Genomic DNA, 12,206 nt, shown 5'->3' on the forward strand with positions numbered 1-12,206 from the left:
GGAGCATGCTGACAGCCTCTTTCAGCATCTCCGTTTTCCCTCTCTATCCACGGCAGCTCGCGACGCCTTAAATGCTGAGATTTCCAAGACTGAAATTGCCAGAGCCATTAAGTTGCTAAAGCCCTCTAAGGCCCCTGGCCTGGATGGGTTCTCAGCGCTCTACTACAAGAAATTTTACAACCTACGGACCCCTCATCTTGCTATATAGTTTAATTCATTGAGACGGGGGTTCTCAGCCCTCCTCAGAATCTCTTAAAGCTCACATCGCTATGATTCCTAAAACATCTGAGGAGGCTACTGAACTGCAGGTGTTCAGACCCATCTCTTTACTGAATTAATGAATGTGGACCTAAAGATCCTGGGTAAGGTACTCAGCATCCGTATCAATAATTACCTGCAGGCTCTGATACACAGAGACCAGGTAGGCTTCGTATCAGGTAGGCAGACCAGGGATAATGTCCGTAAGGTCATACATTTAAACCACATCCTGCACCAACACAGTATACCGGGCTTTTTATTGTCACTTGACAAGGCATTTGACTCATTTTCCTGGGAGTATTTAGATTTTGTGCTAACACGCTGGGGTTCTGAGGTGACTTCTTGGTCTGGATTAAAGCCCTCTATCCATCCCCCACAGCTTGTTAAGTATGCGGAGTTTTTTTTCCCCATCCTTTCCGTTCTTCTGAGGTATGTGGCAGGGCTGCCTCTTATCACCGGCTCTTTATCCTAGCCGTGAAGCCATTGGCCATGGCTATGCGGGACAAAACCGACATCTCGGGTGTTCCTTAGGGGAGTATCCATTATAAGGTGAATTTTTATGCAAACAATGCTCTCTTGGTCCTTTCCAACCCTCTTATCACCCTTCCCAATTTACAGGTGACGTTGGATCATTTTTTAGCCAATTCGTGACTCTGTATTACCTTTCCAAAACTACAACGTTGAATATCACTCTCCCTGATGATCTAGTCACACACCTGCAGACACAATTCCCTTACCATTGGGCACCCCATTCCATAGATTACTTAGGTATTAAACTCACCTCTTCCTACTCTACTTTGTTCTCGACCACTTTTATAGCAGTCAAGATGACAATTCTGCCCAAAGTACTTTATTTCTTTGGACCTTGCCAATCCATGTCCCCTCCTCCTTCTTACATCTCTTGGAGAACAGAACTCTTCAGTTCGTCTGGGCCCATAAATGTCCTAGAGTCCGCAGGTCCACGCTATACATCCACAGACTAGAAGGTGGTCTGGGAGACCCGAACATAGCCAAATATTACCTGGCGGTATGGATCTCTCAACTGTCTATGTTACCTGCTACCTCTTACACCCCATTGTGGGTGCGCCAAGAAAAACCTGACTGCTCCCTAATCTCTCTACAGGCATTGCTCTGGCTTCCCCACAAACTGCGCCCCCTGACGCTAAGCCCCTTTATGCTCCATAGCCTGAAATTGTAGGATTTGATGTGATATTCAGGAAATCTAATGTCCTCTTTTCTACCTCTCCTACCAATCATTAACAATCTGCTATTTCCACCAGGGTTGGAACAACCTGGGGCCTTCTCCTGGTGGACCTTGCAGGGCTTCATGAGAGTACATAATTTCTTAAAGCATTTCAAGGCCCTTCAGGAGACATACAAGATCCCTAGGCAAGAACAATTTCATTTTCTAAAATTGCAGTACTGGATCTAGTCTCTCCAGTGTACCTCCACCTACCCCTTTCGCAAGACAGCCTTTGAGCACATCTGTCAACACTCTCCTGGGGGCCCCTGGCCTTATTTCCTCACTTTATGCCTCTCTTAACAGTAGATCATCCCTATCAGCTCTTTCCTATGTGACTCAGTGGGAGCAGGATCTGGGAGCTGGTGTAGAGGGGGAGGACTGCAGCAAGGCCTGTACAAAGATACCAAAATGCTCATTCAAGACCGCATATAAAGTACTCCTGCGGTGGTACTGGGTCCCAGCTGGACTTGCCCATACTTATCCTGACAGCAATGATACAGTAGATGTTTCAGGGGGTGAAGTCGACATGGGAATGTCCTACATACTTGGTGGTCATGTCCATATCTGATCGGCTTCTGGTCCAGGGTCTTTGGGCCTAATGGAAATACTATTTCATGTGAGCATCCATAAGAATGTCCGGCTGGCCCTTTTACATTGCCCCATACCAGGCCTGTTCGCATCCCAGCAGAAATTGGCTTCATATCTTTTTATATCGGCCAAAAAAAACTATTGTCTATGCCTGGAAGACTCTGTCTGTTGCTTTCCAGAGTGTAAAAACCAGGATGACCACCTTGATGGTTAATGAGCAGATATCTAGCATACTGAAGGATTCTCATGGAAATTATTTGAAAGTCTGGGAACAAGGGATAGACTACTCCTTCCCATCCCTGCCCCTGACTAGTTATGGTCGATTATAATTCTGCCTTATACAAGTCCCTTGTCAATGGCACTTGCTCCCTTTTAGGGTCTCTTCTTCGTTCTTCTTTCTCTCTCTATCCTCTTCACTTTCTTCATCTTTCCTCTCTCTTTCTCTTTCTTGTTATGGAGTTTATTATTAAGGACTGCTGTCCTCTAGGGGAGGATGCAGTGCTGTTTGTGTAATTTGCATTCCTTTTCATCCACTGGGCCTTCCAAAGCCCTTGTATTGGTTCATTGTTTTGTCATATGTTTATGTACACATTGTATCACATAAGCCTGTTTGATGTAGCCCCTGTGTGGGCAAACCTTGGCTTGTTATACCCTTTAAAAATGCTAACAAAAACATTGAAACAGAAGGTAAAATACCCAGTGTGCTCCCTCCTCAGCTCCCCCTAATACTTACCTGAGCTTGGTCTCCATCTAGCAATGTGGAGCCTCGCATCTCCCGGGTCTTTTCATTCTCATTAGCTGAGACACAGCAGTGGCAGCCTGCTCAACCAGTGAGGAGGGAGCAGGGGGTGAGCTTCATTCTGTGTCTTATGCAGGGGTGGACTGACCATTTGGGCACTAGGGCAGTGCCCGAGGGCCCAGGGTCAGTAGGGGGCCCCATGAAATGCCCTTGGTACCTTTTTTATAGGCTGTGCTTTGAGTGCGGGCAAGGACACGGGGCCCCATGATCCCCTATTGCCTGGGGGCCCCATAAGTTGTCAGTCCACCCATCTGTGCTCATCCCTACTCACATACAGTGCATTCATAAAGTATTTAGACTCCCTTCACTTTTTTCAGTTTTGTTATGTTGCAGCCTGATAATACTTTTTTTGCCCTCAATAATCTACACTCAGTATCCCACAGTGACAATGTGAAAACAGAATCTTAGAAATGTCAGAAAAATAACAAAATATTGCATGTACTAAAAGAGGTTTGGGATTTTTTAAAAATCTTTCTTACCTAGGTGGATACAGCATTGATCCGATGCTGCATCTTTGTCCCACTAGCTCTAAGGCCAAGAACTGAGTGTGCAAACACCGCTGATCGCTCCGTTCTCCCTGCCACTCTGAGCAGAGAGCAATGACTGTCACTCTCCGCTGTCTACTCTGCCCCTCCAGCACTCAGTGGAGGGAGCATTAGATTATAATGGGGCAGACAAATCAGACAGGGGTCAGTACTTATTGGTAGGTGGAATGGGGAAAGATGGGGGGAAGGCTATGGCAGATGATTAGAAGGTTCCCATGTTACAAACAACCACTGGAATTGGTGCCATTTGTACGAAAATGTAAAATATGCAAAATACGTGTGTAAAGGGTGTCAATGAATTAAAGTGTTTGCCAAGCAAAATAGGCGAGTTAGAAGCTTTTTTGCATGAAGAGAACTATGATTTATTTGGTGTTGCTAAATCTTGGACTATTAACATGCTGCGCTATCACTCCTACAACTGTGAGACACTGGTTAGAGAAGTAATATATGTGATTTAAAAATCTGTGATTGTGTAAGTATGTAGTGCTACAATACACCTCCCTCTTCAGTGTATAAATGTGTGCACTAAACAAGAAAGTCCACTCCTGATGACATCACTATGACGAAATGCATTGGGTGGGGCTAATGGTATCACTTCCGGTTCACATGTGGGTAAATGCAGAGTGCAACAGCGTCTTAGGACATATTGTTTTTAAAGCGCTACATACATGGATTTGATGTAAGTGCAATTTTATGTGATTTTACTTAAATAAAACAGTATAACGCTACGAGAGTTTCCCTTTGGTTATTCCTACTGCAATTATCCCTAATCTGGGAGGATTCTGGTCCAGTGGATAGCGGTCTTAGGAGATCATAGGAGGCTGGTCCATTGCAGGGGCTTGAGGAAACAAAGCACCCAAAAGGGCTTTTGACCTACCTAAATTTAGGGGGTCAACACCTTGCAGTTAGTGAGGTTCTGAAGGGGAGAACGAGTGACAGCACTTATCACCAATCTTTTGTCAAGAGCACCAACTTATCACCAAGTCATCAAAATTGTGGAAGGTGCTTGAAAAACAGGTGGCAATTATTGCCCTTATTTAAGAACGGAAGACAGCAAATGTTGTACATGCTGGTTACAGTGCATTTCTCTCTGAAATTCTGAGGAAAATGGGTCGTTCCAGACATTGTTCAGAAGAACAGCGTACCTTGATTAAAAAGTTGATTGGAGAGGGGAAAACATATAAAGAAGTGCAGAAAATGATAGGCTGCTCAGCTAAAATGATCGCAAATGCTTTAAAATGGCAAGCAAAACCTGAAAGACATGAAAGGAAGCGAAAAACGACCATTCGAATGGATAGAAGAATAGCCAAAATGGCAAGGACTCAGCCAACAATCAGCTTCAGGAAGATCAAAGAAGGTCTAAAGTTACCTGTGAGTACTGTTACAATTAGAAGACGCCTATGTGAAGCCAAGCTATCTGCAGGAAGCCCCCGCAAAGTCCCACTGTTGAAAAAAAGACATGTGCTGAAGAGGTTACAATTTGCCAAAGAGTACATTCACTGGCCTAAAGAGAAATGGCGCAACATTTTGTGGACTGATGAAAGTAAGATTGTTCTTTTTGGGTCTAGTGGCCGGAGACAGTTTGTCAGACGACCTCCAAACACTGAATTCAAGCCACAGTACACTGTGAAGACAGTGAAGCATGGTTGCGCAAGCATCATGAAATGGGGATGTTTCTTATACTACGGTGTTGGGCCTATTTATCGCATACCAGGGATCATGGATCAGTTTGAATACATCAGAATACTTGAAGAGGTCATGCTGCCTTATGCTGAAGAGGAAATGCCCTTGAAATGGGTGTTCCAACAAGACAACGACCCCAAACACACCAGTAAACGTACAACATCTTGGTTCCAGACCAACAAGATTGACGTTATGGAGTGGCCAGCCCAATCCCCGGATCTTAATCCAATAGAAAACTTGTGGGGTGACGTCAAAAATGCAGTTTCTGAGGCAAAACCAAGAAATAGAGAAGAACTGTGGAATGTAGTCCAATCATCCTGGGCTGGAATACCTGTTCACAGGTGCCAGAAGTTGGTTGACTCCATGCAACACAGATGTACAGCAGTTCTCAGAAACAGTGCTTATACAACTAAATATTAATTAAGTGATTCAAAGGAAAGCAAAATCTTCAAACATTTTTCAGTTTATATAGTGAATGTTTGAGTTTGTAAAGAAGAATACAAACACTGCTATTTTTTTGAACAGTCTAATATTCACTTTTCTTCAATTCTTTTAGAGGAACAACACAAATTTGATATATTTTTCATCATGTTTTGATTTGGAATAGAATGTGTAGTGTTCCCAATGCATTTGTGTGTATGGAAATAAAAGCTATTAGAAGGATTTTGAGCTTTATTCACTTTTTTCAACACACTGCTATTATTTTGAACACAACTGTATGTTCTCACTTCATGGTTTATGGTTTATTTTCTGGCTCCTTTTTTCTAAGAATATATAATTCATAGGTCTACATTTGACACTATTAACTTAGTGTGTCATTTTTAGGGGAAGGTGTGTTGTAGTCCCCACATTATTCACAGCTTAGGGGTTCTCTCCTATGGTTTATGATTTATAACACAAGTATCCAATCTGCCATTTTTTTTACTATAGAGTATTGCACAAGTACTTTCATCTAAGGGAGGTGTATTATAGTGCAGTGCAATACGGTGATTTGTAGGATTACACTCATTAAGAAGATAGGTGCATTGCAACATGGTATGCACCATTGGCATTCTTGTTTAGTTCACAAACTGAAGAGGCAGGTGCACTGTAGCACTACATACTTAAACAATCACAGATTTTTTAAATCACATATATTACTTCTCTAACCAGTGTCTCGCAGTTGTAGGAGTAGCAGTGCAGCATCCCAATCATCTAATTACCCCACATATTTGTGTTAATTGCTAGCAGCAGCCAACAGGTCCCAATCTCTCGTTTTCCGGTGCACAAGACTCTCAAATATATTTCTAAATCTTGGCTTCATTCTTCACAGGACTGGACCATTAATATTGCTTGCTATATTCTCTTTCAGAGAGACAGGGTAAAACAGAAAGGTGGTGGTCTCTGTCTCTATGTGAGAAGTGATCTCAGAGCGAGTGGGAAAGAGGACCTAGTTGATGGAGAGTGTGATGAGGCTGAAGCATTATGGGTGGAACTGCACATGGGGGTGCGTACTACAAAGGTAAATCATTGGAGTTTGTTAAGGCCTCCCAGTGTTAATGAGGAGGTGGAGACTCAGCTCCTTGCACAGATCGAAAGGGCTACAAGGGCTAGGGACAGTGATAATAATGGGGGAATTTAACTACCCAGAATTTGACTGGCGTCAGGGCACCACAGGAACAGGTAAAGGGCAAAAATGTATAAACCTACTACAGGACAATTTTATGGTACAGTTCATAGAAGCCTCTACTAGGAATGATTCTCTGCTGGATCTGGTAATCTCAAACCATGCAGAGCTTATTAATAATGTCAACAAGCTGTAAACAACAAGCACATATGGGAAAAATAAAAACACTCAACTTTAAGGCTCCATACACATTGGGCATTTTAATAACGCTGGTAACGTTAGCTGTGTAAAGTCACGTTAAAAACGTGAGTTTTTCAGCGTTATTGCATTAGCGTTTAGCAGCATTTATTTCAGTTTTTAGCATTTTGTAGTGTTTTTTTTACCCCAAAAATTATTATTTTTTGCGCAAAAAAAGAGTCCAAAAGGCCAGTTTGTCGTGTTTTGCCGAGTTTTTCAGTGTTAAAGCGTTTTTCCAGCTAAAAAACTCCTCTAGAAACCCACTAGTTCTGGGGGTTTTTTTCCAGCCAAAAAAACGCTGATTACAGTCTATGTGTGCATGTGCATGCTGGGGAGTTTACTAGCTGTAGAAAAAAACTCCAAAAACAGCAGCTGTAATAATGTCCAGTGTGCATGAGGACTAAGAGCTAATTTTCCAAGGCTGAGCGCTACTCTCCAAGACTTAAACTGGGTGGGAATATTGGCATCGATGAACACAACATAGAAATGGGAGTTCTTCAAAAAGACTGTATGTGAACACTCTGCAAAATATATTCCTATGGGCAACAAGTTTAAAAGGCTAAAAATCAAAGTTTTTTCTTTTTCATACATTTGCAAACATGTCCAAAATTCTGTTTTCACTTTGTCATTATGGAGTACTGAGTGTAGGTTAATAAGAACAAAAAATTATTTAAACAACTGTAATAGGCTGTAACAAAATTGAAAAATTGTATATGAAAAAATGTATATGAATAAGTTTAGCTTAATTAATGTAAATCAAAACGTGCATACAATTTAAACTGAAGGTTTGTTTTACACAAGCAGAGTGACACATTCATAAAAGCAGACTATAACTCTACAATGCCACAATTTCTCTATGAACTGAAACCAATCTAGAATAAATTCTAGGTCAAATGCAAAATAGTTTCCCTAATTGTGTGTCATGGGAAAGGTGCTTTAATTATCTAAGTGTATGTCACACACACTGTAGTTTTTAATGCAGAACAGGTTTCATTAATTTGACAGCAGATACCTAAGGTATCCTATCTAGAAGACCATGCAATGAGATATGAAGGCGACAATAAATATACCCTGAACGCCCATATGGTAGTCCTAGTTCACATGGGCATATTACAGCATGTGCCAAATTTACCAGCACGGAGATGCACAGGTGTTCCATGCATGCCCAGGAAAGCAGTCCCACTGATATCAATTAGGACACAGCTGCTGCTCCCAATCTGTCAACTGTGCAGATGCATGTCCCCAAACTCACACTGTCTTCATTCAGGGCCATACAACTACACCCGCTCGGATGTCAAATTTGGAGCAACAGTCGGTCTATGCAGCCACTGTGTATTAAATGACTTCAATTGGAGTGCCTGCAGAAGGATGCATGGAACACCTGGGCATCTCCATCTGAGTAAACACGGCCCTCACACGGGCATGTGCTGTAGTAACCCCCACCCATGTGGTTGAGGCATAACTGTTAAAGATGGGCCACATTCAGATCTTTGTGCTTCATCAGATAAAAGATTTGTCAATGCAGGTCTAGATTATGAAATGTATTTAAGGTTTTCTTCCAAAAACTGCAGTTTTTTAAAAAACCTAATTTTTTAAAGAGTGTTTAGAGGGGGGGGGGGTTCAGTTTTGATTTAATGTATCCATTATAGCTTTGCACTTCAGTTAATTATAAAGCAAGATTTACATATTTAATCAGATTAGATTTACCTGGTTTGGCAGCAAAGCAGTAGCATCTCTTTGTTGTTAATTAAAACTTGCAAAATGACCAGGAAAGCTTTGGCTCGTATTGCTGTGGAAGGGCTTTCGAGAAGACGAACTATCTTTGTAACAAAATCCTGAAAAAGTTGCAAAAATAAATGAGAAGAGGAACATAAATCAGAAAGTGAAAGAAACATTAACGTGAAAAGTAAAATATGTCTCGGCAGGTTGCCATTTCATTATAGTGATAAAAGTAATCAGAAAAAAAACAAAATGCTAAATTCTTGCATTGTTTAACTAGGTGATCATTAATCAGAGGCAGGAGAAAATTGAAAATCTAAACACATTAGTTTAGGCAAGATTAGATTTAGTTCTCTTTGTCTATTAACAGATTGTCAAAGATGAGTCATTTATAAATATGCTAAACATTTAGTTGCTGCACTCTCAAAACCTTTCCTACATTATAAAATATGCATCTTATGGATGCATTTAATTTGCTTTTCTGGCTTGTGAAACAGATTGATCATGCTAGTGAGTACACCTACATGCAAAGACTCAGCTGAAACAATTCACAATAAATGCCATCCCGAATAACACTATCATCCCCTCTTCAGGTCTAATAATGTTCCCTGGGGAGGTGTTAAAATAAAAACGAAACAGCTTCAGCTGCAATCCTCTTCCTGCTTGTTGCTGTCACCAATCCCTCTCTGCCACTAGATGTCCTCAGACTTCAAAAGTGAACGATATCCAGTTCCATTCAACCCAGAAGACTGAGAACTTCCTGTGAGTGCAGGGCGTTGTGTCACCGTGCCATGCACCTTGCTTGGAAACATCCAAATAACCTAATTATACTGTAAAAAAAAAAGTACAGCTGGAGTGGATGTAGGGTGAACAGACCCCAAGGATAGGCTTTAAAGGGAAACTGTTTTGGTTGGAGGGAGGGATTATTTTCGTTTTTAATGATAATTTTTTTAACTGACACTTTTTTTTTTATTTAATAACTATAGTCATCGGCCACTTTATTAGGTAAACCTACCTTGCTAGTGTCAAGAAAATATCCCCCACACATTACACCACCACCAGCCTATATCGTTGATGCAAGGCAGGATGGATCCATGCTTTCATGCGGTCTATGCCAAATTCTGACTCTACCATCTGAACGTAGCAGCAACCAGTTTGGCCATTCTCCTTTGACATCAACAAGGCATTTTCATAAACACAACTGCTGCTCACTGGATATTTCCTCTTTTTTAGACCATTCTATGTAAACCCAAGGGATGGTTGTGCATGAAAATCCCAGTAAATAAGCAGTTTTTGAAATACTCAGACCAGCCCATCTGGCAGCAGCAACCATGTCACATTCATAGTCACTTAAATCCCCTTTCTTCCCCATTCTGATGCTCGGTTTGAACTTCAGCAAGTCGTCTTCACCACGTCTATATGCCTAAATGCAAAGAGTTGCTCTCAGGTGATTGGCGGATTAGCAATTTGTGTTACCAAGTAATTGAACAAGTGTACCTAATAAAGAGGCCAGTGCAAGTTAGGGACCTTAGATTTTGCACCCCTTGAGGGTTAGGGACTGATGTGAATGTACAATATATATGTAAAGTGCTGTGTAAATTCATGGTGCTATATACAGTTAGGTCCATATATATTTGGACACCGGCACAATTTTTGTTTTTTTTTCAGGTATTTACAAAAGCATATTCAAGCTATAGTTATCTAATAAATATGGGCTGAAAGTGCACACTCAGGTTTAATTTGAGGGTATGTACATCCAAATTGGAGGAAGGGTTTAGGAATTACAGCTCTCAAGAGTAGCCATCCCTTCTTTTTCAAGGGACCAAAAGTAATTGAACATTTGAATATAATCATAAAGAAAATGTTGATTTGGAATATTTTGTTGAGAATCCTTTACTGGCAATGATTGCCTGAAGTCTGGAACAGATGGACATTACCAAAGACTGGGTTTCCTCCTTTCTGATGGTTTGCCAGTCTCTAACTGCAGCTGTCTTCAGTTCTTTCTTTGTGGGTCTTTCTGCCTTTAGTTTTGCCTTCAGCAAATGAAATGTATGCTCAATTGGGTTGAGATCAGGTGACTGACTTGGCCATTGCAGAATATTCCACTTCTTTTTCTTCAAAAACTCCTAAGTTGCTTTTGCAGTGTGTTTTGGATCATTGTCCATCTGTATTGTAAAGCGCCATCTAATCAACTTTGCTGCATTTGGCTGAATCTGAGCTGACAGTATACCTTTAAACACTGCAGAATTCATCCGGATGCTTCTGTCACATAATTAATAAATACCAAATGACCTAATACCACTAGAAGCCATGCATGCCCATGCCATCACACTGCCTCCACCATGTTTTACAGATTACGTTGTGTGCTTTGGATCATGAGCTGTTTCAAGTCTTCTCCACACTTTTTTCTTCCCATCATTCTGGTACAGATTAATATTAGTTTCATTCGTCCAAAGAATGCTTTTCCAGAACTGGTATGGCTTTTTTAGATGTTTTTTGGCAAAGCCTAATCTGGATTTTCTATACTTCAGGCTTTTGAATAGCTTGCACCTTGTGGTGAACCCTCTGTTTTTGCTCTTGTAAAGTCTTCTCGATTGTAGACTTTGACATTGATACGCCTACCTCCTGGAGAGTGTCCTTCACTTGTCTGGATGTTGTGTATGGGTTTTTCTTTATCATAGGGAGGATCCTGCGATCATCCACCACTGTTTTCTTCAGTGGGTGTCCATGTTGCTGAGCTCACCAATGCATTCTTCTTTCCTCAGAATGTACCAAACTGTTGATGTGGCCACTCCTAATGTAATGTTGCTGCTACCTCTGTGAGGATTTGTTTCATTTTTGAAGCCTTCCAATAGCCCGTATCACTTGCATGGACAGCTCCTTTAACGCATGATGTAGGTTTACAGCAATAGATTCCAAATGCAAATACCACAGTTAGAATCAACTCCAGACCTTTTACCTGTTTAATTGATGAAGAAATAACGAAGGAGTAGCCCACACCTGGCCAGGACCAGCTTTTGATTCAATTTTCCAATTACGTTTGGTACCTTGAAAAAGAAGGGATGGCTACTCTTAAGAGCTGTAATTCCTAAACCCTTACTCTAATTTGGATGTACATACCCTCAAATTAAACCTGAGAGTGTGCACTTTCAGCTCCTATTCATTATTGAACTATAGCTTGAATATGTTTTGGTAAGTACCTGCAATAAATATGTACATAACAGGTTTCACTATGGTAGCACAAAGGAAGCTGTTGTCTTTCAGGTTCTCTCTCTCCTAATGAAGTTTCATAGAGAGCCATCTTAACAGGCAGGCAGATAAGAGGATGGGAAGGGGATGAGTCACAGCTCTTAAGCTGGCCATAGATGGATTGAAATTTGGCCATAAATGGATTGAAATCTGGCCAGTTCAACTGGGTATCATCCAAATTTTGATACATCTATTGCCTTTCCCGCTTGACAGAATGACCGTTGAAACAATTTTATGAGGAATCCCACTGTCAAAATACAATGGCACAGCAGGGAGGAT

The 12,206-nt window shown here is 41.2% G+C and overlaps 1 protein-coding gene across 2 annotated transcripts in view; it reads right to left on the bottom strand.

Annotated features, from left to right (window-relative positions):
• Positions 1-12,206, bottom strand: part of ULK4 (unc-51 like kinase 4) — an 898,798-nt gene that overhangs the window by 559,642 nt on the left and 326,950 nt on the right. For both annotated transcript variants that reach the window (XM_089672503.1, XM_089672504.1), the window contains exon 22: positions 8,667-8,794. In XM_089672503.1, the coding sequence (XP_089528629.1) occupies positions 8,667-8,794 (128 nt within the window). The remainder of the gene's footprint in view (positions 1-8,666; positions 8,795-12,206) is intronic.

This window comes from Staurois parvus, unplaced genomic scaffold, assembly GCF_062004578.1.
Source record: "Staurois parvus isolate SC_StPar_1 unplaced genomic scaffold, SC_StPar_1.0 ptg000130l, whole genome shotgun sequence".
Taxonomy (NCBI): Eukaryota; Metazoa; Chordata; class Amphibia; order Anura; family Ranidae; genus Staurois; species Staurois parvus.